Source organism: Populus alba, chromosome 5 (genome assembly GCF_005239225.2).
Source record: "Populus alba chromosome 5, ASM523922v2, whole genome shotgun sequence".
In the NCBI taxonomy this organism is placed as follows: Eukaryota; Viridiplantae; Streptophyta; class Magnoliopsida; order Malpighiales; family Salicaceae; genus Populus; species Populus alba.
The window spans coordinates 1,755,189-1,782,278 of NC_133288.1; the positions used below are offsets into that span (position 1 = coordinate 1,755,189).

General features: G+C 33.6%; 5 protein-coding genes and 1 long non-coding RNA gene across 11 annotated transcripts; 3 read left to right on the forward strand and 3 right to left on the reverse strand.

Annotated features, from left to right (window-relative positions):
- Positions 1-1,156: 1,156 nt before the first annotated feature.
- Positions 1,157-3,491, forward strand: LOC118047711 (bidirectional sugar transporter SWEET16). 5 transcript variants are annotated; one of them, XM_035057072.2, is made up of 7 exons: positions 1,157-1,368; positions 1,544-1,712; positions 1,828-1,864; positions 1,941-2,151; positions 2,469-2,630; positions 2,991-3,113; positions 3,274-3,491. In XM_035057072.2, the coding sequence occupies exons 2-7, from the start codon at positions 1,679-1,681 to the stop codon at positions 3,301-3,303; spliced, it is 597 nt and encodes a 198-aa protein (XP_034912963.1). In that variant the 5' UTR covers positions 1,157-1,368; positions 1,544-1,678; the 3' UTR covers positions 3,304-3,491. The 5 variants fall into 5 exon arrangements, with proteins under 5 accessions (XP_034912963.1, XP_073265582.1, XP_073265581.1 ...); XM_073409481.1 differs by having other exon boundaries at positions 1,159-1,368; positions 1,828-1,868; positions 3,209-3,491; XM_073409480.1 differs by having other exon boundaries at positions 1,162-1,368; positions 2,994-3,113.
- A 155-nt stretch (positions 3,492-3,646) lies between these two features.
- LOC118047623 (uncharacterized protein At5g01610) lies at positions 3,647-4,503 on the forward strand. Its single transcript, XM_073409482.1, has one exon. It carries the CDS (start codon positions 3,884-3,886, stop codon positions 4,403-4,405), a length of 522 nt encoding a protein of 173 aa, XP_073265583.1. The 5' UTR covers positions 3,647-3,883; the 3' UTR covers positions 4,406-4,503.
- A 5,773-nt stretch (positions 4,504-10,276) lies between these two features.
- On the forward strand, positions 10,277-13,482 carry LOC118047709 (serine/threonine-protein phosphatase PP1). Its single transcript, XM_035057068.2, has 4 exons — positions 10,277-10,996; positions 11,903-12,462; positions 12,798-12,983; positions 13,101-13,482. Exons 1-4 carry the CDS (start codon positions 10,801-10,803, stop codon positions 13,122-13,124), a joined length of 966 nt encoding a protein of 321 aa, XP_034912959.1. The 5' UTR covers positions 10,277-10,800; the 3' UTR covers positions 13,125-13,482.
- A 917-nt stretch (positions 13,483-14,399) lies between these two features.
- LOC118047718 (folate-binding protein 1) lies at positions 14,400-17,777 on the reverse strand. Its single transcript, XM_035057081.2, has 5 exons — positions 17,524-17,777; positions 16,448-16,806; positions 15,734-16,068; positions 14,950-15,119; positions 14,400-14,634 (listed from the first exon to the last, which is right to left on the reverse strand). The coding sequence occupies exons 1-4, from the start codon at positions 17,774-17,776 to the stop codon at positions 14,993-14,995; spliced, it is 1,074 nt and encodes a 357-aa protein (XP_034912972.2). The 5' UTR covers position 17,777; the 3' UTR covers positions 14,400-14,634; positions 14,950-14,992.
- A 2,831-nt stretch (positions 17,778-20,608) lies between these two features.
- On the reverse strand, positions 20,609-22,678 carry LOC118047719 (dormancy-associated protein homolog 3). 2 transcript variants are annotated; one of them, XM_035057084.2, is made up of 3 exons: positions 22,460-22,678; positions 22,113-22,289; positions 20,609-20,963 (listed from the first exon to the last, which is right to left on the reverse strand). In XM_035057084.2, the coding sequence occupies exons 1-3, from the start codon at positions 22,572-22,574 to the stop codon at positions 20,860-20,862; spliced, it is 396 nt and encodes a 131-aa protein (XP_034912975.1). In that variant the 5' UTR covers positions 22,575-22,678; the 3' UTR covers positions 20,609-20,859. The 2 variants fall into 2 exon arrangements, with proteins under 2 accessions (XP_034912975.1, XP_034912974.1); XM_035057083.2 differs by having other exon boundaries at positions 20,609-20,970.
- LOC140955647 (uncharacterized) lies at positions 21,068-22,106 on the reverse strand. Its single transcript, XR_012169975.1, has 2 exons — positions 21,762-22,106; positions 21,068-21,649 (listed from the first exon to the last, which is right to left on the reverse strand). It is a non-coding gene; the product is annotated as an uncharacterized lncRNA (long non-coding RNA).
- Positions 22,679-27,090: the final 4,412 nt, after the last annotated feature.

Sequence of the window (27,090 nt, forward strand, 5' to 3'; positions counted from 1 at the left end):
ATTTTTAAAAAAATAAAAAAACATCATTGACATGCATTTCGGCACGAAAAGTTATTTGAAAAGCAACCACTACCACACTACCAAACACGACCTAAATCTCATCTCCAGAAATTTTGCAAAACTCTTTAAAATGTGTTATTTTATAATTAAAAAAAATTACCATGCTAAAGTACCACAAAAAAAAACTCCGAGCAGAATTACCCTATTTGTAACTTCAAATGAAGAGGACTGCCCAGTACAGGCTTCAGCCTCCTTTCCTTCCACGAACCATGAACTTGAAGAACACGAAGTCAGTCTTTTTGTCTCGAGAACGCAGAGATAAAAGCTTTTCTGAATCGCAAGCTTTGGCCCCCTGAAATATTTCCTCGAGTCCCAGCTGCTAACGCTTCTATCAAGTACTCCACAAAGCAACAAAAACTTAATATAGACAAATTTATAGTAGAAAAAAAGATCCATGTCTCTGTTTTCTTCCCCGTAAAGCAGACAGATAACACCACCACTAGGCTAAGCATGGAGCCAGCACCAACCATGACCCACAGTCACATCAGTTACTTCAGCCAAAGGCCTGTAAACCTACCAAGAATGAGAGTGCAGCCAAAGGACCACTGAAACCCAAGATGCCTGACAGGCACGAGGGTTCCGGTGGCTCAGCCACTGCCTAATGACCATGACATGAGCAATCTGCAGCGTAGTTGTCAGATAAGATGCGGAGGCTAATGTATGTTTTTTTTAAAAAAAAATCTAGGTTAAAAGATAATCAAGTTAAAATCAAATTTTTGTAAATTCAAATCAGATTTTGTAAATTCTTCAAGTTCTGGGTCTGACAACTACTATTTCAAGGAATCAAGGCTCCAAGAACCGCTGATTTAGATTGGATAGAAAAAGACCTGACATCGAGAAAAGAAACCAGATAACTTCGCTGGGCAAACTCTGTTTCATCAACAAGTCAACAATAGCAACCAATCGGTCAACGGCATGGCTGCCGAGATAACTATCCTTTTCATACTAGTGATTGGATCCTGTCTCGATTTTTAATTTACCTACAAAATCTCTATAATATGATTTTATAAAAATTAATGAGTTTTTCTTTCCATTGCATTACAAGAAGAAGATTCCAGATAAATTTTTATATATATAATAGAATAGGAAATGTAATTTTTGGGGAAGGAAAGGACAAATTTGCCGCATACTATCATACATGTTCCAATTGGGTCCCTCAACTATCAATTGTTCCAGTTGAGTCCTACATTTATTTAGAATATGAGATGTTGATATCATCATAGCTCTCTTAGTCGAGAGGTTTGAGTTCACCGGCGATGTCAATGATAATGGTGGCCAAAATCCGTTACATAAGCAACATCTAAAGAGGTATTATCTACTTTTCGAGCTTATAATCTCCCGATGAATTTGTTCTTAAAACTTAAATAGATATCATGGGAGACTCAATTGAGATAATCGGTGGTTTTGGGGTCAATTCTATCCTTTCTTTTCTTTTCATTCAATGAAAATATCTCCACCTGATCAAGGTGATGTTTGATTGTAGGCGAGGCTGACGATGCTAGGAAAAAACAACAATGGCTACACACAAGACAATTTAACCTCTAATATCCGAGTCTCTTTTTAAATCACTCTCTGGGATTCATTTTATGCATGCAATACTTGGAGACTGTACTTCTCCATGGCGAACACAATTTTCATTGTTGGGGTACTAGGTAATGACCCCTGGATTTCTCTGCGTAGAATGGTGAAAGGATCTTCTATCTATTTCTGGCATTTACAGGGATATCTTCTGGATTCATGCTAAGTACTTAAATTATATGTTTGCAGGCAACATCATTTCAAGTCTGGCCTACCTTTCTCCCTTGTAAGTAAGCAAATCAAGATTGTTTTGTAAATTTGTGATGCTTGACAGTAAGATATTGAGATGTAATATTTCCCAGGAAAACTTTTTGGAGAATCGTAAAGAACAGATCGACAGAGGATTTTTCAAGCATTCCTTATATCTGCACATTAATGAATGCTATCCTGTGGATTTACTATGGAATCACCAAGCCTGATAGCTTCCTCATCGCCACCATCAATGGTTTCGGTGCTGTAACTCAGATTGTTTACATTCTGATATTTCTGGTGTTCATATCTCCAAGAATGAGAGTGAGTTTTGTTTTGTTTTGTTTCAACGAATGAACACACACATGTTTTTGTCGTTCAAAAATCATCTCTTTATAGCGTTTGATTACGGTTTCGACTCAGATAAAAACAGAGATAGTTGGGATAGATGAGAAGTGTCTCTCTGTGTTTTCTATTTAGAATAACAAAAATTCACTACAAAATTATCTCATAAACTTTTATTTTTATATCTCCGTCTCAAACAAAACAAGTTTTCATCCTCTCTGTATTATGACAATAACTAAACACAATTTTTATGTTCTCTTGATCCTGTGATGTATCTATATGATGTTCACAATTAGGCCAAGACCGCCTTGCTAGTTGGACTTTTGGATGTGGGATTTGCTGCAGCAGCAATCTCGTTCACTCATTTTATGTTTCAAGGAGATGTACGAATCGTTGTTGTTGGCTTCATCTGTGATTGCTCCGGTATGCTTGTTTATGCTTCGCCTCTTGCGGCTATGGTAAGAAAATTAGAAAAATTAACTATACCAAGATCCATAAATTTGTACGGTGCCCAAAGTGTAACTGTTAGATACTTACAATATAGGAGAGAGATGTATTCTCGTATCTTTTTTTTTTTTTATGTTGCAAGTATTAAGTAGTTACAACTTAAGCTGCGTCCGGGAACACAATTGTACTTGCAGTGGAACCTACGTTTCCAATTAAAACACATCATTTTGATGTCTTTGGTTTAGAAATGCGGGTTGCACCTGTGTTCCCAGACAGGCACTTAACAACTAATGTGCTTTTGGTCCAGAACAAAAATTGTTTTCAGCTATTCAGTGTCTAAGAATGCTTGGTTTTCTTGGAATGTACTAAAGCAGAAAACAGTCATAACAACAAAGAGTGTAGAATTCATGCCATTCCTTCTCTCTTTTGCCATTCTACTAAATGGAGGCTTCTGGACTCTCTACGCACTGCTTGCAAAAGACATTCTTGTTGGAGTAAGCTCAATTCTTCTCATCACTATTTGTTTACATTTCCAAGCATTGAACATCCGTTGACTATTAGAAAGGGGACTGATTCTGTGTGTGTATAGATACCAAATGGGATTGGATTACTTCTTGGGATAGCCCAGTTGATTCTATATGGGATATATCACAGATACGAGCCATTGAAGGAAGCATCAGATAATTTGGAGGATGGATTGCAAAATGAGTCCCTTATCCCTGCTTGCGACTCTGTTTCATAAAAACAGCAGATCAGGGTTTTGAGACTTTTTGTGCCCGCCACACTGTTTATGCTATGAAATGCAGCATAATATATTACTCTGTAATGAAATACTGCATATTGCAATATATAAGATTATTCTGTTAAAAATAGGATTTGGCTCGGGTAGCTTGAGCAAAGATGGGCCCTCGAGAGTTGAGGCAAAAGAGAGCTAGACTGCAAAACACGTCTATTAAGCAAGGAAGGAAGTCAACCTTAATGATCCGATGGTGCTGGGTAGAAGGTTCATAGCCCAACGGATAAAAATTACTCCACAAGTATAGACTAATCTTCCCCCGAGAGCTGTAATATATTCCAGGGGTTGATTTTACATGAATTCCACTGCAAATCTTCCAAAAAAGACATTACTTTTTCAAAAGTCACATTAAAAGACAGTTGCCACCTAAGCTATGCCTTTAACAGGCATTCATAAGGTCTTCTTCCCATAAACAAACCCTCTTTTAAACAACGCAAAACAACCAACCAAGAAGAACTCCAAGGAAAGATGGCGTCATCATTCACAACTCTTTGCCTCATTCTCATATTCTCACATTCTTTACCGTCATCATCTTCATCCCAAGAAACAAGTTTTCTTGATCAAAAACCAACAGCCTATGAAATGTTGGGAGACTACAACTTCCCTAAAGGACTGCTTCCTAAAGGAGTTGTCGGCTATTCTCTTGACACCACAACAGGTAGATTCTCTGCTTTCTTGAATGGTTCTTGCAGTTTTTCTCTTGAAGGATCATACCAGTTAAGGTACAAGTCAAGCGTCAATGGTTATATATTACAAGGGAGACTCTCAAGGTTGGAAGGTGTGAGTGTGAAGGTGTTTTTTATGTGGGTTGATATTATTGAGGTTTTAAGAAACGGTGATGATCTTGAATTCTCTGTTGGGATTGCTGGTGCTGGTTTTCCTATTGATAATTTTGAAGAGTGTCCTCAATGCGGTTGTGGCTTGAATTGTGGTGGTGCTAAAAGGAAAGTAAGCAAGATTAGATCAAACCCTTTTGTATCTTCTTCTTAGAAAGATCTGTATATTTCAATCATTGAATTGTTCTATTGTGTTTTTTATACTCTCATTTAATTGGGACTTAATGAACTGGGCCGTAATTATTTTCTTAATTTGTCTACAAATTCTCTTTTTTGCGTGCTCTATCGTAGGATTATGCCCTTTATTGCAGCTCACTTTGGTATTAAAGGCCATGTTTGTGTGATTAGAAACAGATCTGTGTAGAAACAATTGTGAGATTTTTTTTTCGGTTAAGGAATTCATTGAATTTGTGCCTTCATCTCAATGAAACTTCCTTTAGTTGCTTTGAAAAGAGGCTGGTGTCATTGGATCTGCAATGAGGATGTTTAACCCTGTACTAAACCCGGAACTAGCTGGGTTTTTTTGTGATAATATGGAATTTGATGATATCTGAAGAGTAAAAATTCACAGAATTAATGTAGTCATTGATGAGTTTTTCTTAACCCTTGAGAATTGGGGATAGCAATGTACCAAGGTTGTTTTATTTGTTATTTATTGGTCATATCAGACCTAGTTGTTTCCATAAATCGTCCTCCGAGCTGTCATTTTTTAGTTAGAAAACAGGTATTAATTGGCCAATTCAAGGAGCATGGAACAAAAGGGAGTGGCGTGCTTGAATTGGAATAATAACATTATTTGGCTGGCATTAACTGATAATACCTGCGCTTATGATGTTGTAATAATTCTAGTCCTAATTTGTATGATCAGATGATTGCCTTTACTGTTTTTCATTGCCAGTGTTGTTGATGGAATGGTTTTTCCTACATTTTCTTTTTAAGTGATTGTGAAGAGATTGAGTGGGAAGTTATTAAAGTGTTTTAATGGTATTAATTTGAATCTGCTACTGAATTGTGAGTGTCAGTTTATGTGCGCATCTGTGCATGCATATCTATGCCATTGTCTTGGCAAGGCCGGGATAGATTATGTCTTGGGTCGGTTCCGAGTGAGGATTTGCCTTTTCTTTGCTTTCTGTTAAAAAATGTAGCTTTCCATTTCTTTTGTGCTAAACCAGAAGAGAACCTGAGATAAGTCATTGTCAGAATGGATAAGCCAATGATAGTCTTTGATTTGCTCAGAAAGAATTTGAGAAGTTCCTCTTTCTTCTGTCCGCTAATGGCTGTTTTGTGTGAGTATAGTTAGGTTCTCTTCCTGCCTTTTCCTGCTTGCTTTTGATGCAGTCTGATCCAAGAAACACTGCTGTTACAAAGATTCAGGGTTATAAAATATGTTATTAGCATTGTGTCATCGTCCCTCGTTCAACTGTCCCTCGGAGACATGATCGAGAAGTACCATGCATCCCCCGGTTAAGCCGGCAACTCCTCATAGTCGAAGTTGTGCATTCTTGTTTGCTCTCTTTTTCTGTAGCTTTTGGATATAGGTCTGTAATAGTCAACAGATCCTCGCTACTTTTATAATTGGAGTGTGTTCTTGCCTGACAATATAGCAAACTAGTTTATGCTGCAAGAACTTGTAATCCATGCAATTTCTTCATATCTGCATGTAGGCAAAATACATGTTGCTCTATGGCATTGAACATTCGGTTTGGATTGCTTGATTGGAATCTTATATTCAGATTGTCTCGGAATCGAGTACTCCAAATGAACTGCAACTGAAAAGCCCTCGTCTAAATTTTCTTGGTGCACAGTGCCAATCCTCCTTGCTATATAGATTACAGTCGTCTCCATGCACACCTGCCAATCCTCCTTTCTTTCCCCATTTAAACCAAAAGCTTTTGAATTGTGCGGATTCTATAAAAAAGTTGAATGTCTAACATGGTGAATTGCAGTATATTGCCAGGTGAAGAAGTGACATCTTATGATGTTCGATATCATCATTTGAAATCACAATCCGTGCTTCCTTTCATAATCCCAGAAATTTTACTTCAGTGAAGTGCAACCTTGCTGTCCATTGTAGAGAGAGACTGATAATATGGCTGTGCTAGTTGAGTCCGTTCGCAGTAGACAGGGAAGTCTCACAATTAAGCTTAATGGTCCTCGCTGCATGTTGCCTGATATAATAATCCATCTCTGTGGCTGTGCCTGACTGTATTTTGTTATCAGAAGAGTTTTGACGAGTTGAGTGATCATCAGAAGCTTCTATGTTCGTCACAATTCATTTTAAAAGTTGATGAAATCTGAGGGTTATATCTCAGTCCTTGTGTTCATGTTTGCACAGAGTCACACACAACAGAAAAGACGTTAATATTGGCAATTTGGCATTGATGGTTGTTGCTGAGGCTGAAAATCACTGGAAATTTCCCTGGTTTTCCATGGTAGAAAACACTCATTGTAAAGGAAATCACTTTGTTGATTACTTGTCTAAAAAGGGGTGTGCAGTCAACATCCACTCCCGATTTCAGACCATGCTTTTTGCTGAGTTCATAAATGTACAATTTCCTAGAGTTTCAGTTCACATGACCTTTTCCTTCTGACATGATGGCTTCTAAATCGTGCCTTCCTCAGTCTCCATTTCTTTATTCTGATGCCATGATTTCACCCTCAGCTTTTAGACCACTGATATTGGACATCAATAATTCAGGCTGCCATTTGATTCGGTTTGGTTCTTAGAAAAGATCACAAGAAACGTGGTCTTCAACTGTGTCTGTCTAATATATATGGCCAACCCTTTTTCTGGCCAACCGCAGTTTGAAACGCGGTTGGCCACATACAGAGATGCTTCATGCATGGCCAAACTGCATTGGCCCTCGAAAGCTAACCTAGAAACACCTAAAATCATAGAACAATAATAAAAAATAAATCTGATGTTGGATATTACTGTTAGACTTGTGATTTCATTGGTAGAAGGGAGATTTATAAGATCAGTGATCAATTCACTGCACCAAGAAAAGGGCGACCCTTCAATATTGTAGATCATAGATGTGTCCCAACCTTTTATCATCTATTGCTGGGCTACCAAATTGTGGATACACAGTCATCTTTACACCAACCAAGCATTTGTGCAGTTGATTTTTAAAATATTATTAAAAATATATTTGACAAAAAGAAATAATAAAAAGGGGGGGTGTTCTTACAGTGCGTAAAATAGTAACTTTTGACGTCAAACATCATCGAAAGAGGAGAAAATTTGTCTTCGCATCTGGGTCTTGTGTTCACACGATGTAAATGCTTTTGGTCTGTTTTGTGTTCTTACAGTTTCATCATTTTAATAATTGCTTCTGGGAGACTGGCTTCAATTCTGACTTCATAGCCTTTCGAGTAAAGGCTATGGTGCTTTCCTTTTTCTTCTGCTTTTGAGATTTGAGTTTGAAATACAAGATCTCATCGTGATTATGGAAAAGACTTCTTCCAATGCAAAATTTTGGAGCACACAAAGAATTTTATTTCCAGTTAATTTTTTCTTTCAAAGCAAAAATATTAAACTCAGCTCAAGGCATAAGTGGCTTGTTGATCAGGTTGATTATAATGAATAATTTTTAATAATTATTTAAAAAAAAAATAGATTTTGGGTTCACTCAGATCAATGAAGTCAAAGCCGGTCGATTTTAATTTGATTTTTTTTTTTTATAACCCAACCCGCATAAGGGCGCTTCAGCTAGTTCTCATGGTGACTCATCTAGCCGATGTAGTTTTAGTAACTGTGTTTGGAAGAATGATTTATTTGGAAATCTAACATTTTGTAAAAGAAAAAAAAAAGAAAAAAAGAAAGAAATGAAACCCAAAATTCATCTCTCATGATTAATCACTGGAGAAGGGTTTGATCATGGCATCTTAATTTCTGGAATGGTGATGGAATTTGGAAAATTAATAATGTCATTAGAGAAGACAAAAAAAAACTGTTTAGTATATTGATTGTTTTTTTAAAATATTTTTAAACTTGAAAATATATTACAATAATTTTTTTTAAAAAAAAATTATATTATCACATCAAATCAAAATGATATAATAATACTAAGAAAAATTAATTTGAAAAAAAATCAAAATTTTATATACTAATGACATAGTAAATGTCAAAGAAATATATTGATGTATTAAAAAAAATATCTTACTAATTTTTTATTGAATTATAACCTCAAAATTTAGGGAGTTAAAGTTGATTTGTTTACAAGATGCATCGGATATTATATCTTGCGTATTGTGTAACACAATTGCACCACACTACACTGTATATGTTTTAAAAAATATTTGGGAGTGTGATGGTGATTATTTTTTAAAGTATTTTTTTAAAAAAAATATATTAAAATAATATTTTTTTTTTTTTTAAAAAATATTTTTGACAACAACACATCAAAACAATTTAAAAAAATAAAAAAAAAATTACATTTAAATAAAAAAAATTAAATTTTTAAGAAATATGATTTGCAATGTGTTTCCAATATCTAGGAGGATGGTGACCACATGTCCCTAGTTCCCTCTCTTATAGCAGTTCCCTCTCTTATAGCTTGTTTCGGTGTCTATATTTATATAAATTATTCAATTATGTATCTTAAAATTTTTAAATTAGTCCCCTTAAATAGGAGGTTTTTAGCACTAATAAGTGGTTTCTCATGTGATCTAATAAATGGATTTACCAGTTTTTTATCTGATATATATTGAAATCATTTATATAAGAGAAAATACATTATTTTTTTATTTAGATAATATGCATTAAAATTAAAAAAAATATACATATGAAAAATTAATACATGATAAACTTAAATCATTCTATAAATTGTTCACTTGTATTTTTCTTAACTCAAATAATTTTTTTTATCAATAATTAGATCTAAAATAATTAATATTCTTTTAATAATTTGACATATTGTCTTCTTTAATATAAAAAAATAACTCAATGAATTGTATCATTAACCTTTTATACCTCAATGATTAACATAGAATATTGACAATTACTCAAGTGAATTAATCTTTCCAAATTTTATTTAATAATCCTGTCATTCTAGCCTTTTTTGCCTTAACCTTTGTTCTTCAACAATAAAAACATCTTTAACAAATACTTTCACATATATTTATCTTTTATAAATTTAAAAATTTAATCTTTGACTATAAAATACAAATGCCTTGACTCTCTTATCAATCATTATTTCAAAACAAAATTTCTTAATAATAAAGATATCTTGGTTCTAATTTTTTTTTAATACCAATACTAAGTTGTTTTCATCAAATCTTTAAATAAATATTCCATATATATTTTTCTCCTAAAAATTTAAGTATGTATTTAACATTGAATTAGTTTTTGCAATCATAATTTTAAAAAATAAATCTAAAAAAATTATAAATTATATATATTTTTTAAACCCAAGTATCTACTACAATTTAAGTTGAAAAGTAGTTTTAAACAATGAAAATTAAATAAAATTTAAAATTGTAATAATATATTTAATTACAGTGTTAAATAATGAGTTCGTTTATTTTTATATTTTAAAAGTATTTTTTAAAAAATTAAATTTATTTTTATATTTTTACATCATTTTAATTTTAATGTATTAATATAAAAAAATATTATTTAAATATATTTTTAAATAAAAAATAACTTTTAGGGGCCGTTTGGTACTGCGGTCCAAACGGCTTTTTGCACAATTTCAAATTATTTTTTTTTGCTAAAATTGAGTTCGGTTTGTACTTTCTGGATCGTTTTGATGTGCTGATATCAAAAATAATTTTTAAAAAATAAAAAAACATTATTGGCATATTTTTCGGCACGAAAAGCTATTTGAAAAACAACAGTTACCACACTCCTAAACACCCTCTTACAACGCGACAAACATCCAGATAACCTTTCGAAAAAGTTAGGAAAACCATGAAACTAATTAGATACCCCATTGGAAAAGAAAGATCACACCACGACAATAAGAAAAACAGACATCAGAAAACAGGAGTAGCATCAAAATATCTCTATGTAAGAATGTGTGTGTGTGGGAGAGTGGTAGACCAATCTCTCAATCAAGAGACAGGATTTCACGTATCAACTGACTTTTCAAAGTACGCGGTTTTTGTCCTCTGATGAAATCTCTCACTCTCTCTCTACCTCACCTTTGAAGGTTTCAACCTTCCTTATCGAGTTATTGTGAATCTTCTTGGCAGTTGGCATTGAAAAAAAATAGCTTGTTTCTTCTTTAGATTGACAGCCCATATCCATCACTATTTGCTTCTCTCTTGATCTAATATTTTCTCACCTCTCTCTCCTTTTTTAACCTTCTTCACTCCTTAATTTATTTGCTTCTAAAGACAAGAGAGAAAAAGATTGAATCTTTTCTTTCTTTTTTTATTTCTCTCTCTCAAAGCCAACCCTTTCTGTTTTTGTATAAATTCTTCATTCGGATCCTTTATTTCACTGCTTCAGCACCAAAATCCATCTGGGGTCTTTTATCTTCTTGTCTAAGAACTTAAATTTTGATTCTTTATAAGAAATAAAGGATTGGGTTTTGGAAGAAGATGATGATGATGACGATGGAAGGGATGATGGATAAGGCAGTATTGGATGATATAATAAGGAGGTTGTTAGAAGGGAAAGGAGGAAAGCAAGTGCAGTTATCTGAAGGAGAGATCCGTCAATTATGTGTTAATGCTCGCCAAATCTTCCTTTCTCAGCCTATTCTCCTCGAGATTAAAGCTCCCATTCGCATCTGTGGTTAGCACTCTCTCTTCTCCTCTCTTGATAATGATAAATCGACTTTCATCCTGTTTGATGCTGTGTGTTTATGTTTTTCATGCAATATGATTGTGTGAAATTGTTGGAGAAGACTGTTTTGAATGATTTTAAGCATAAGGGATTAATTTTCAGCTTATCTACAGACATGGATCACTTGATAAATTAAGTATGGCTTGATTTGATTGGTTGATCTTGTCTTAATTGTATTTCAATTGTTGAAGGATTTGTAATGTTTGATGTGGAAGGATTGGTTTTTTATTCTATTTAATGGATTTGTGTTGGAGGACATCTATGTCGTTGCAAGTCATGTGTTTCTTCAGGGAGAGACATGAGGCAAAAGCTCAGTTCCATCCACCAAATCCAACATTGATTGGTTGAAGCATGGCCTATTTGGTAGCTACACTTCCTCTATTTGGTAGCTGCACTTCCTTTGAATAGGATAATCCGTTCTTCCTGACTACCAAATTATAAAAAAATGATAAAAATTCCAACATTCTGAATGGTTGTTGAGCTTTGGTTAGGTCAAATTGGCTTCTTGCTCATTTGGTTGAGTTCGAGTCTTTATTTTGCAATAACCCGCGCACAGGTCCGGAAAAAATAAAACCAACAGAAATAGCAGGGCCTTAGAATCAGAATTAGGTAGGAACTGTCTCTTAAATTTGAAAGGACACGTGCTGTGGGAGTAAGTTATCAAGTTCTTCACTTGTTCCCTATAAACTATGTGAAACTCACGTTAGCAATTTGGCTGTTGAATATTTTTGAAAATACCTCTTCCCTGGCTCAAGCGAACTGGAACAAGTTATACTTTACAATGCAGCAAAGTACTGTAGTCATTCTTTGCCTCCTCTTTCGCCCCTTGCTTATCTAATTGTTGTCTTTTTACAGGTGACATACATGGGCAATATCAAGACCTCCTGAGGCTGTTTGAATATGGTGGCTACCCTCCTACAGCAAACTATCTCTTCCTTGGGGATTATGTTGATAGAGGGAGGCAAAGTTTGGAGACTATATGTCTGCTTCTGGCCTACAAAATCAGATATCCCGACAAAATTTACCTCTTGAGAGGTAACCATGAGGATGCGAAGATCAACAGGATATATGGGTTTTATGACGAGTGTAAACGGAGATTTAATGTTAGGCTATGGAAAATATTTACCGACTGCTTCAATTGTTTGCCTGTTGCCGCATTGATTGATGAGAAGATACTTTGCATGCATGGAGGCCTCTCTCCAGAGTTGGAACATTTGGGTCAGATAAAGGAAATTCAAAGACCTACCGAAATCCCTGATGGTGGTCTCCTTTGTGATCTGCTTTGGTCTGATCCTGATGCTAGGGTTGAGGGTTGGGCTGATAGTGATCGAGGTGTTTCATGGACCTTTGGACCTGATAAAGTTGCTGAGTTTTTGAATAAAAATGACTTGGATCTCATTTGCCGAGGTCATCAGGTGAGCCAACTCTGTTTAAGCAAGCTTAATACCCATTAAAAATTGCGAAGTGAACAAGCAGCTTTTATCAGCTTCCATGCTCTTTCTCCTAGCATATAGCCAAGTTGAAGCCTTGTAATTGGAATGTGTTGGGTCATGTTTTAGGGTATTGCAAAAAGCTTTTGCTTCAGTTTAACTATTTTATCTAGAGATAGTGAAAATGTGCAAAACTATCATGATAATCTGAAACTCACCAAAATATATAAACTGAAACTCCTATGTAGTTAGCATCCTTTTCTGTATGGCCCAGAACTTCTGCATTGATAACAGATGAAGATTTTTCATCTATGTTCCAGGTGGTGGAGGATGGATACGAGTTTTTTTCCAAACGAAGATTAGTAACAATATTCTCAGCTCCAAACTATGGTGGGGAGTTTGACAATGCAGGTGCTCTCCTAAGTGTTGATGAATCTTTAGTGTGTTCCTTTGAGATATTAAAGCCAATTCTACCAGCAAGCAGTTCAAAGTTGACCCTTAAGAAGGTATGTTCATGTTATAATTGATGTTTTTTTCTCCCATTTTCCCCTTGTCAATATCTGAGCTTCCGTGTTTGGAAGTTGAAACACTCTGATCTCCTTTCCTTGTCTGCACTCAAACAGCCTCCTAAAGCCGGAAAGATCTAGTATGGGAAAAGGGCATTCAGGGATCTCTTCGTGTTTCAAATAGGAGATTGACCTAACTCAGTTCGAGCAGTGATTTGAATATCTATCACAATGCGGGTTTATCATCAGAAAGAATCCTTTTTGTCTTGTTAAAATGTTACCCAATTCAATTTGCAATGCTGCAAATTGTTAGAAAAATCTGCAAAATTAGCAGCACATGCTATGTTATGTGCAGGAACACAAGTTCTTATGTCAGATGCTCTTTGAGAACTTCCTGTTCTGGTCAATCAGTATATATGCTGTTTGTAAGTAGTGACTGAGAATAGGTCTGATTTTTGTTGAGATGTTTGTGCAAGTTTAATCTTTTATGGTTTGCTCAGGGAGACCCCTTGTTCATCTATTGGCAATCAAAATAGGTCCATTTCTGGCACAACTTGACTGTACCAGAAATAGCCCTATTAGCAACCGAAACATCCTCTGCTACTGGTTCATTCTATCTCCCTTAAAAATAGCTTGTTCCATATCCGAATGTTTGTTTTTATGGCGCTGTGTGATTGTGGTCTTTATTTTATTTCAACTACATTAAATTGTTTAGTTAATCAACACAAAGTATAATTTTAATGGGCTATATTAAAAACTCTTGTTAAAAAAAACTATAATTAATGTTTTTTTTTAATTTAATTGTTTTAAATCATAACGCAAAAGTTATAATGTGGTCAAACTCGTTAATAATTTAGAGCAATTGGATTGTGATGACAAGTTGCTTCAAGAGGTTCATGCAGCTGCTGGGCAACCTAGCCTGTACAGTTGCTTGAGAACAAATTCACATTTAACCTTAGCAAAATCATGAATTATTGTTATCTTGAAAGCTCATGATTATGCTGTAGATGTTCTAGCAAGTGGGTATATTATCTATATGGGTCTCTCATCACTTCCATTTGTCTGGTAGCTAGGCGACTCAACCAATCCTGTATTTCTCTCAAGTTTTCTGCATTAGACTTATGGAAGGGTCACAACAAAAAATTAGAGCGTGTTTATTCTGAATTTTTTTTATGTTTTTAGATTTTTTTTTAATATTAAAAATAAATTTTAAAAAAATAAAAAAATATATTTTAAAAAACATTATCTAACAAGATAAACTTTTACCTAATCTGGTTACTAAATTGACCTACCAGGTAGGGCCTGATATGATAACAGTGCATAAAATAACGAAGGACATGATGGCGTGTTCACATTTCATGACCCTATTGTCTTCCACCTCCTAAATCTTGGAAGCAATTCATAAACTCTTTGAAAGGATATGAAAGGGACTTATTTATCTCATAGGAGGAAAATCTTCTGTTACAAAGCACTGTCATGTATTGACAACCGGTTATTGGAAAGCAGCGTGATGCATGTAATCCTAGTTTCTCTTTCCCGCCATAATCATCGGAGCTTGAGAAATATACACTAGTCAATCTTGAGATTGCGTGCTGTTGATGTTCTTGATAGTTTCCAGCTAGATATCGAGGCAGCTTGTTCCAGACTGGAGCTGCAAAACGCGTAGTTGCATGTTTATGATAAGAAATATATTTATCTGAATCGTTTTTTATTAGGAAGTGAACTGGTCAAGAACATCCAGTTATCTTCGTGCCTGCAATTTCTTTATAAGGACTTGAAAAGAAAGAGAACGCGGGAAAATTCAGGAAATAGTATTTTGCTTGCTCAAACTGGCTTTAATAGCTCTTTAATAATAAGAAAAACTTTGGAGTCGTGTATGCTTCTCTTTTTTATATTTTAACTAGGAAGAAAAGAAGGAAACAAGTGGTTCAAATCATAACAGTAGTTCTCCACCAGCATCACTCGCCTGTAAATTAAAAACATCATCAAGTTCATGTTCAACTATGTATTCATCTTCGGTTTCCTTTCCTGTTTACTAAACTATCAGGAGAATTCTGGCTCGTCTTGCCATCCAGTCTCCTTGCAGCTCTTTGAATAGCTGCAAGCTTTTGGTGCTGACCATGGCTCTTCCTTTTGCTGCAAAAAGCAATTACTTCTATTTCATTCATCATTAATGCTAATATAATGAAATTGAACGATCAACTTCACACCCCACCACAAGACAAAAAAGGATAGCATGGAGCCATGGATGATTAATGAAGGAAAATCAGTTAAACATAATGGTATCCGAGTGTGTTTGATGTCTCCCACATGCTGTTTCACAAAGAGTTTGAAGAAGAGGAAGTAGAAGGAATCAAGTATTTACTGAAATGTGCTAGACATCTGCAATAAACGGCAGCATACTTCACTAAACTTCTAAAAAGAAAAAATATCTACAGCTAAATGCCAAAGATGTCAAACCAATTTTCCCACTTGGATGATAAGTAATGTTCTAATTTTTAATGAGAAGCTTAGAAAATGAAGTCTATTGTCCTTGTGGGTTCCCATGGGGGTTTTATCCGTTTTGAAAGCAGGAATCCTTTATTTTATCTTTATTTAGTGTAACTACTTGAGCTGGATAAAAGGGGATATCATGGACATCATCTTTACAGTAATCCTCATTTTCTAAGGAACTAAATGAAGGCTGAAAGCCGAGAAGCTAAATATGAAATCTTGAAGAAATAAGAAAGGCAAGAATCAATTGGTCTAACCTCATGAACAAGAGGCCTGCAGTAAGAACTAACCCTCCTACTGCCCAAGATATTTTTTCACTGAACGGCATTTCCTGCACCCACTGCTGGAAATCTTCCAAGACCCTTAAATTCTCATCTTTCTGGGGAAACTCAGATCGTGAAGACCTCCATGAATCAGCAATAGAATCAAGACTTGCTCTACCACCATAGCAAGATGCTTCTTCAGCACCAACATACGCATCATCGGACAACTTAACAGAGAAACCTGCGGCATGGCAGAGCTCGGTGCCATTGGAGACCCATTCAGCTGCTTGTCCACAAACAAAGTCACTTACTCCACATGGGGCTATGACCTGATAGATGAAATCCAATCAGGAAATGGATTTTGTAAGGCATTCTGATGGATGACATTATAGATCCTCGATCTGTTTTGATATTTTAACAACTGACAGTAGTCTACCAGGAAAACATAAAGGAAAATGCATAACATATTAATTTCTTTAAGCCCATTGGGGAAATGTTAGTTCGTGAACTCATTAACTAAACTAAGGAGCTCTCAGACCTTAAGCAAGCAATAAGCATTGAACATTAAATGCAATTCTCATTTCAAACAGATGTCAATACCATAAGCTAATCTAATCTTAAAAAGGCGATAGGTGAAATCTTACACCAGAAAACTCAAAAGTCTTTTGATGAAACAGCTAGTCTAGAAGCCAGTAGTTTTGCTCTTACCCGTTTGTTTGCATCCATAGAGAAGTAAGCATTGGCACACGCTTGATAAACTCTGTCACAAAATGAGGCACATATAAGAGGAGGTCCAGGCTGAACACCAATTCGGGGATCACAAATTGAACATTCCAACAATTCCCATAATTGCAAGCACTCCTGGCTGGCTTCTCCTGTTGAAGCCAGCCTCCGAACAGACAGCAAAGCAGGATATGTCTGAGCCACATCACAGCATGTCTTTTTCCGAAACACCCTGCAGAGGGTCAAATCTTTTGCACCTTTGCTTACCTTTTTCGGAGGTTTCCCTTCTGATGTATATGGCGGAAAGCGACCACCTTTAGAAATACATACTCCAGCATTTTTTCCTGCATTATCAAATTGAACCCTAGCAACAATCAGAATTTGCAATTGGAATCTGATCCTTTGAGCTCAGGTTCGTTATCAAACAGAAATGAGATACATGAATTGAATTTTAGCTTTCCAGATACAAACACTGAGCTTTTTTAACTTACTAAAATTCAATTCTTACACACCAGCAGATTCCAAACAGGCTTTATGGACACATAAATAACATGTTCTCAATTTTCAAAGAGAAATTACCTCTCTACTCCCCAAAAAAGCACATAAATTTATGGACAAAGAACATGTTTCAATCACCAAGTTAATATCCTTAAAGTTGAAGGGATTAACTTGCAACAACTTAAACAAGATTTTCTCTATAATTCAAGCACCCCAATTCATCGTTATCTCAACCAATTGCCACCCATTATTTAACAAAACAAGTCTCAAACTTTTCAAGTGTCCTACCAAAAAACAAAAAAGTCTAAAGAACCTAATTAAACTGTATGGCTTCAAATACAGTGATTCCCTTCCTCAAAACAAAGCAAAAAAAAACAAATTTCTTATCTTTTAACTTTCTAAAGGGCAAGCCACGCCCTAAAACCGAGACCCCACAAGTGAATTTCTGTACCAAAATCAATAGATTACAAATGGGTTTATCAAAATCAATGCAAATAACAGTTAGTGACAAAATTGAGAGAAAAAAAACCGTAATGGAGAATTGACAAAGAAAGAATCTCTACCGGAGGAGAAGTGGATTTGCAAGTGAAAAAAAAGCAGCAAGATCAAGAACCCATATTTTTTTCTCTTCATTTTTGGCCTTTCAAGCTTCGAATTGACTTGGAATTTGAGAGAAAGGGACTGAGGAGGCTGCATCAACTGTGGTGAATGATAGTACGAAAATGGAAGTTGCTGTAGGATACCCGGTTGGTGTGGAATTGGATCCGATGGATTGGATTGAACCCGGTAAAAAATTTGAATTCTGCTTGGGTCCATAAATAAAATCGAGGACCCATATGTTATTTGAATAATTTTGTTTCCAAGTTTAGGACATTGGGCTACACTTGTCTTCTTAGTGCCCGTTTGGTGTTTTGCATTGAATTTCAACCTGTTTTTTGAAAAAAATTAAATTTTTTTTTTTTTTTTTTTTACTAAAATTGAGTGCGATTTGTACTTTTTAGATCGTTTTGATGTGCTGATATCAAAAATAATTTAAAAAAAAAAAAACATTATTGGCATACTTTTCGACATGAAAAGCTATTTGAAAAGCAATCGCTACCACACTCCCAAACACCCTCTTATAGTCTCCTAAAATCCATCAAACCTCTAGCCCTTTCTGGATAATGTTCGTACATCCAATTAATCCTTTTTTCAATTTAAATTTTATATAGATTATCTGTGAATTTATTCATCATAAGCTTTTATTATGCCTTTTCTCTAAAATTTGAATTCAAGGTAGCAGTGAACTTAATTACCATCCAAAACGAAATATAATTGTTAAATCTTAGTGGATTGAAATAAAATATTTAAGATCCAGTGCTTGATTTGAATTAGGATTATAATTAAATTGAAAAGGATATTCATTCATAAAAACTTGTTTAAGCTAGTTGACTTTCCGATAATTTTACTGGATTTAGAATAATCTGATTATTTTAATGTAATGATATTAAAAATAATTTTTAAAAAATAAAAAAATATATCATTTTATTATATTTTTAAATAAAAAATACTTTAAAAAGAAATCATAATCACCTTTCTAAACAGGTTTTTGCTACCTAAACATTGAATCACTTGTAATTTCATTTTACATATTTCATTTGTGTATTGTTCGAGAATTAATTTCATGTTTCTATTACTTATTAGTGGACTTTCTTGGTAGTTGTTGAAGAATGAGCACATGTATCTGATAATTTATTTGAAATAATAATTAAAAGAAAATAGCACGCCAACAAAGTCTACAGCCCAATTGGCACTCAGGTCTATTTCCTTATAAAAAACTATAGAGAGAATTGGATGCATCTGATCATTGAATATAAGGAAAAGGACATCACAACCCAGGACGCTACCACTCAACTAATAAAACTTGCATTTAATAAAAACTGTCCCACGTGCTTAACAGCGTGTGTGGAAAAATAGCTGAATATAAAAATTAAAAGTTAATATTTATAAATTAAAAATAATAATCACCGCTACAGTAGAAAACACAAAAAGTGCGCTGAGAAGGAAAAAGAGGTGACATTTCTTCTTGCAACCTGATGTGATGGCAATTCGATAACCGATAAGAAAGCCAATAAATGGTATTGGTCCCCCACTTGACTCAGTGCACCCCCCTAAACTTGCTACGAGCCAAAACCACTTCCATCGTTCACAAAAAATAATAATTATTGATTTTAAAAATATTTTTTATTTTTTAAATTTATTTTTAATATTATTTCAATAATTTAAAAAAAAATATTTTTATAAAAATATTTGTTTAAAGCACACTATCCTACAATAACAAAGTTTTAAAAAGAATCTGACAGAACATAATTTTATAAAAAAATTTATTTTAAATTTATTTTTTATATTTTTCAATTATTTTAATATATTAATATTAAAAAAATTTATTTTAATACAAATTATTTAAAACAAAAAACACTTTTAAACACCAAACAAGCCAGATTACAGGGCTGCCCACAAATTAGAACTTTTTAATCATTCTCTACTCATTACTTATTGTTGGCTACCAAAAAATTAGGATTTTTTTAATCATTACTTATTAAGTAAAGTAAGAAAAATATAAATATCCATACCATTACTGTCGACAAGTTTAACTTATATGTAACTCTTCTTTTTTTTTTATGTGAAGTTGTCAAATCAAAATACTCAACCAACATTACCTCTCTCTAAAAAAAATGATCTAGTCGCACCTTCAATGGACTCCTGACATATATGAAGGTACACAAATATATAACTCCTCATGAATTTTAATTGCGCTTATATTTATTATTGTAGAAATTGGATTGAAGCTTTCTCCTTGCGGATATGAAGAAAGTGCAATTCATTCGAAAAATTCCAACCTCTCTATCTATCTCTGGATTTTTCAAAACTCCATGAACAAGCAAAAGAAAAATACTATCCAATCACAAGAATGCCAATTAGAGTATATTAGATAATAATATAAATCACATTCTAGAACTTATCTCATCTAAAAATTTAAGTTATTGAGTGGAGATAGTTCTTTAACATGATATCAGCGCCTTAATGACCAAGCGGTCTCAAGTTTGAATCTCATCATCCCTATTTATTTAATAAAAAATAAACACAAGATAATATAGACATGTGCAAGTTTCAAACCCAAAACACTTTCACTTAAGAGATGTATTAGAGAATAATACAAATCATATCCTAGAACCTATCTCACATAAAAAATTAAGCTATTAGATTAAGATATTGATAAAATACCTATTATCTAAAGAGGAATACTTAACATAAAATAAGATAAAATAATATAATATATATAATTCAAAAAATATAATTGGATCTATTTTTAAATTGAGTTTAACAATTATATTTATATATTATTTATTAATCATTAATTACAAATATTACACAAGAAGTACAATAACCATTAAAACTCACTTTTGGATTTTGATTAATTTTTCATCCCTCCTTATCAAATTAGAATAAGTAAATAGGGTATCAAAATGAAATAATGGAAAGCCCACCATCCTTGACGGTCTTCACGATAACAAGTGGCTGTCTATCTCAGCTCCCATCAAAAGCAGCATCATAATGCGATGCGATCCCACACACAATCACATATAAAAGGAGAAGAAGCAAGCAATCGACAAAAAATGAAAAGCTCTATACACACACACAGAGATAACAAGCAAGAAACTGCATTGAGAAATACCATCTCTACATATATTACATCTTAACTACGACACATCTCACAGGCCATGAGATCGGAAAAGCGTTGTCTAAACAGCTAGCACACACACTAGGATACAGTACTGCATCGTCCGTCGCTAAAAACGGAGACATGATCACCCGAGGAGGTGAGAACTACTTCAGATGCCGGATAAGATGTAAAGGGCTCATATTTCACACGCCATAAGGAGAAGTAGGATTTCCGGGTCCAACCTCGGTTGGCTTCTCGTATGCATCCGATGTAGACCTCCTTCGAAACCTAAAGGACTCTCTGCTTCCTTAACAAAACACAATAGCTCGCTCATGTCAGTCATCAAGTTCAGAATCCCACAATTCTCGCAAACAATGGAAGCACAATGGAATCAATCTGACACGAACCATAAACACAGAGATATAATTAAGAACATGCTAGGCACGCTAGCAGATCCTAAGAATTAATGGAAGTACAACCATCACCATAAATAATACAATGCGATGCCTCCCATCACTTACAAACACCATATATCAATCAGTCTACATCTAGTTAGACGATGGACTCCCCCCCACGGCGCCCGCAACCTCGCCGCAAGGAATTATTCAACATATCCGAGTTTTTACTTGTTACTCTCACGTATACATGGAACCAATACAGTGTTTTCTTGACGGGTCCATGTTTCCATAATCGAAGGAGTATACGCACGCTCACCACATCCATCTACTCTTCCACCAAGATTTCACATCGTTTGGTAGATAAGCCAACCACGCTGTTGACCGCCCTACCAAACACGGTAGGCCGCGCTAGCAAAAAGGCACTTCCAGTAATACGAGCAGCAAGTGAACCCAACTAGCTACAACATCTGAATTTTTCTTAATATTTACTCTTTCTTTCTCAGCTATTCTACTAAATCCAATCTGAATTAATCACCTTAAACAAAGATTGCTCCACATGATCCATCCAGGTGACAGTACCTGGATTGACTGGCAAATAGTTTCAATTTGACTTCCACGATAACCACAAGATATTATCAGTGAACCATTCAATACGTAGCTGTATCCACACAAAAAAAGAGAGAGAGAAAATTCTACCTACCCATTGCACATAATCTTGACGTGACAGACCAACCAAACCCTAAACAAAATGTAGATACGATTTACATAATTAGGGCAACAAAAATTAATGGCCCTTTACATATCAATGACCAAACTTATCAAATTAGGGCATGGATCCTAACATAGCAGTAGCAGCATCCCATGCATGATTGTACGTTGTTAAGGACAAAAAAGTCATCATACAAAACGGCAGTCAAACAAACAGTTACACACCTTGCATCCACCCATCAGATAAAGCAATCACCACTATCCACCTAACCGGTAATATGACAAGACTACCCCTAAACTCCACTTATCTGGGAGGAGCAAAGACAGGGCATTATTGACTTACCAGGAAAAGGAGACACGGGAGGGGTGGATCCAGCCGGTGAAGCCGGCGGTGTAGTAGACGAACCATTAGTGTATCCCGGTGGTCTTACTATCATGATACTCCGTGTCACTCTCTTCTCATCAACCGTCGTCGATTCCTCACCGTGCGATCTCATCACGCCGCCGCCGCTGCCTGACTCTATTCATAACAATAAAATAATAAAAAAGCTTACTTAAAAATCATAATTATATTACATTTAACAAATCACTATTCTAGTTCTCTAATTTATAAGAACCGTCCGATTGAAATCAGTTGTTTTCATCATTTTATTATGGTCCTATAGTCGTGGCAAGATTTGGGTGGCATACCCTTGCCGGGGTTTGGCCGGAGGCCCAAGCTCGGCATCTTCCGGAGCTTGCCGAGACCGCTTTCCGGAAGGGGACCGGCAACGGTGTCGTCCCAGAGCTGATCGAGAAGGCTCATGGCAGAAGCTGGAAAAAAACCCAGCGAAATTTAGCCAAAGAAAAGGCGCGCTTCTGCAAATACAGCGTAGTTTAAGGCCTGCAGATGATAGAGCGAGTAAGCTTCGTGGAGTGGCGAAGGGTATTTAAAGAAGAAGAGAGGGTTGAGAGTCTAGCAAGTTTTGCTGTATCTCGGCCGCTGATTTAGATCAAGTGGTGATGAAATGACGTGGAAGTGGATGGAGGGGACACGTTTGCAAAGATAAGATCAATGATGCGAAAGTGGGTCCCGGGGTTGCCGGAGATCTGAAGAGGAGATGTGAAACGTGGCGTGTCACGTGATGGGGGTCATCGTCTACATTGGAGAGACGAATATGTCCTTGGCTTTATCTAGGTGGATAGTTTTTGGAGTTGTACTTTATTGCGATGTTGAATTTGTTTAACTACTGTGAATTTGGAAAATATATTTGTAAGAATATAATTTTTTTTATATTAAATTTTTTTTATATATATATTTAGATTATTGAGTATTATTAATGTAAGATTACATTTTAGATTTTTTTTAGATTTTTATTTATAAAAAGATAAAATTTATAGGTTATAAATAGTTAAATATATCATGAGATTTTCAAAAAAAAAAAATACAATTTTTATTATCTACTGTATATATATTTTTAAAATATTTTTTTCTATAATATTCTTATATTTTCTCTTTTAAAAATTATATTTATTTAAATATTAAAGAGTTATCACCTTCATAAAAAAAAATTATAAGTACTAGTTCCGAGTAGTTTTGGCCTCTCAAGAACAAGATATAATTTATTAACTAACTTGGTTAAAACAAATTAAAAAATTTGTTATAACCACTTAATTAATTTATTGTTCAATCCAGAAACTCTATTCCCATGCTTGTTTGATTTTCAAAACGTCATCACTTATAATTTAGATCATTAATCCTTTGATAAATTTAATGGACATGATAAGGTCTATACTTTTAGCTCTCCATTTTAATTTTAATATCTTCTAAACACAATCAGATAATAGCAACCTTTGAGGGAAACAAAATTGCCGAACGCCTTTTTTTATATAATAATAATAATTATTATATTATAATAAAAAATTAAATGATATGAAAAAAGATATTTCACTATAAATTATAATAATAATTTTATTTTTAATTTCTTATATTATCATTTCTATGATATTTTTGTGATTGTTTGTGTTTTTTTTCCCCTTAACAATTAAGATTTACAATTATTCTCTATTTATTTGTTTAACAATTAATTAACATTTACGTATAAGGTATTTCAAGAATAGTTTAAATATATGTTTTTTTTATAAAAATAAAAATTATTTATAAAAAAATTATTTATGATACTTTAATGATAGTTTAAATATTTTTTTATAAAAATATTAATTAGTATTTATATTCAGGATACTTTAAGAGTAATTTAAATATATTTTTTATAATAAATAAAAAAATTAAATAAGATTTTTGTTTATAATACTTTAAGGATGGTTTAAATATTTTTTTTAAATAAAAATTATTTATATAAAAAATAATTAATATTTTTGTTTATGATATTTTAATATTAGTTTAAAAGTTTTTTTAAATAAAAAATAAATTATAAAAATAATTAACTAAGCATGACAGCCAGACCTAAAGTTTTTGGGTCTGGCTTAGCTGTCAGACCCAAGTATCTTGAGTCTACATTACTGCTATATTTAAAATATTTTTTATATTTTTTAATTTTTTTTTTATTTTTTAAAAAAATATTATTGACGAATAGGTGCTGATATATTAACAATAACAACCATGTGCGGAGTGTCCTTGTGAATTAAGTAATTCTAATACCATAAAACGCGGTTCATAATAAAGCTTCAAATATCATTAAAAAAAGGTTTAATATTTCTTAATATCCTCGTTTACCACCTCAAGATTGAAAATTAGTTTCCCAACATGTGAAGTACCCCCTGATTCTTCAGTTATCATATCAAATTAATGGAGTCGGATCTTGGATTTTCAATTGAGGAAAAAAAATTCATAACAGGCAGGGGAAAAAAAAGAGTAAAAAACCTTCCATACTTCGGTAATATTTGTGATTCTGATAATGATATTTTAAAATATTTTTTATTTAAAAATATATTAAAATAATAATTTTTTTATTTTTAATATCAGCGCATTATAATTTTTTAAAAATATAAAAAAATATTTATTTTTATTGTAAAAATAATTATACTTTTCATCACTTATTGTTTATTTAAGATGGTAGTTATCTAGACGAGGTCGGTCAAAATTTATTTATTTAAATTTTTTTTTATTTTTAGATTATTTTGATGTTTTGTTGTAAAAAATAAAAAATATATATTATTTTAATATAATTTTTAATAAAAATATTTTAAAAAACAAACAATATCACACCATTTTGTACCTTCTTATCCTAGCTTGGTTTGAAATTTAGGAGATTGAATTATGGAGTTAACTTATATCAATTATTTTGTTTTTCTTAATTGTCGGAGTAGATATAATTAGATTTGTATGAACTAAATTACAGATTAATTATCAATAATTACGGCTCATTATATATATATATATATAGTTCTATCCGTGCAAGAAGCACAGTGAGAAAAGCTATTTATCATGAGAAATTATATGTTTTAGTGGATCGCATTATCATTAAAAAATCTCTAATAATCCCATAAAAATCAGTGATTCCTAATTATGTTCCCAATTATCCTAAAAAGATCCAAATTGTAAGTACATCACCATCGGAACTGTGACCCCACTACTAGCATGATGTTGTGGGGTCCGTTGCCGGGGAAATTACCAAGTTTTTTATTTTATCGAATACATACTACAAAGTTCAGTTTAGCACTAATATTTAATTTAGTCTTCCTTTGTCTCCATCCGACAAGTTATGTTTTATTTATTGCTAAGACTAGTTCAATTATTCGCCTAACCGGATAAAATAATAAAACAGCTGCAATATCTAGAACTTTGTGATTAATTAAACGTTTTAAAAATATTTTTAAAATTTAATATAATTTTTAATATTTTTAAATTATTTTAATATACTAATGTCAAAAATAATTTTTTTTAAAAAATAAAAAATATTATTTTAATATATTTTTAAATAACAAATATTTTTAAAAATCACAATACTTAACCTATATAGTTATAAAAAACCAGCCAGACATGTAGAATCAAAACCTAATTAAATTAGAATTTGTTTGGTAGTCTGATGAGGTATGATTGAAACTCTATTTTATTTTAATTTTAGTTTTAAAACTGTTGAATTAATTAATATTTTATATTTTTATATGAATTTTGCTAAAAATATTCTTTTAAAACTTCAATTAAAAAAAGATTATGATTTGGAACTTTACTTAAATCTACTCTTCAAAACGCAAAAAACTATCGTATACTAAACATGTATAGATTTAGCTTTGACCCAAATAAAGTTTTTAAAAAATCAGCTAAAGAATCACTTGGCATTTCCCAAAGCAAACTAGCATCCCAAGAGTTCCACACATTTGAAGAAATAATGCATCCTTTTCGTATGAAGTGATTAAAACATATGATAAAATGAAAATCATGTAAATAATGGATAGCAACTACCGCATGGATCATGGGAATTGCAGAGGACGGCTACATAAACATGAATACAACGCATTAATCGATGTTTATATTTTCATTCATTATAAAAATTGATCAATTTCTGAATAAATCTGTTCGTGAATATTCATTTTATATGTTAGATCCAGTGCATTTTCAACAATAACTTCTGACTTGTGCAACGATGTTGTCTGGATTATTGGAGGAAACTAATTATGTGTGTTATACGAGGGAACAACACTGTGATTTTCCTTTCGGCTAAAACATTTGCAGGCCAAGCAGGAGAGCTAGCACCTGCAAATTTCACTTCACGACGGCGAGCAAGTGTTGCGTTCGGATTCTGCAGACATCAAACGACGTAGCACGAGCTAAACTTGCCATGGCGTGCAGAGCATGATTTACGTAGCCTAGTGCACATCTCTGATCGTAGAAAAACTAGTGTTTGGAATTTAGAAATGCATAGAAGAACCCATCATTTCTGGTCTTTTGTTTTCCTGTTACTTGCCTGAAAACAGTAAGTGATAAAAAAGAGAATAAGTTGGAGGAGCAAGAAGATGGGCTTGCTAAAAAAATCAATTATCAGCATCCATTAGAGCATCTACCAGTGTACTTGGTGTTCCAGATTCTGCCCTAACGAAACCAAGCTGACACAGATGAAGGGGTTTCCTTATCGATTTTCGTGTATGATGTCGAATCACAAGCTGATAGATTGAATCAAATCCACAGGTTTTGAGAACGTGTGCATTGCTCGCATGAGGAATAGATAGAAGGAAGAAAGAACACAGGACTAAAGCTGTAACAAGGTGGTAGCCATATCTCAAGCTTGTGTCAATAGAACAAGAACAAAATCAAATTATATCGTTTCAGCTTTACTCTGTGAACATAAACTCCACCTTCCTTGTCCCTTCAGGCTAAGTTTTAG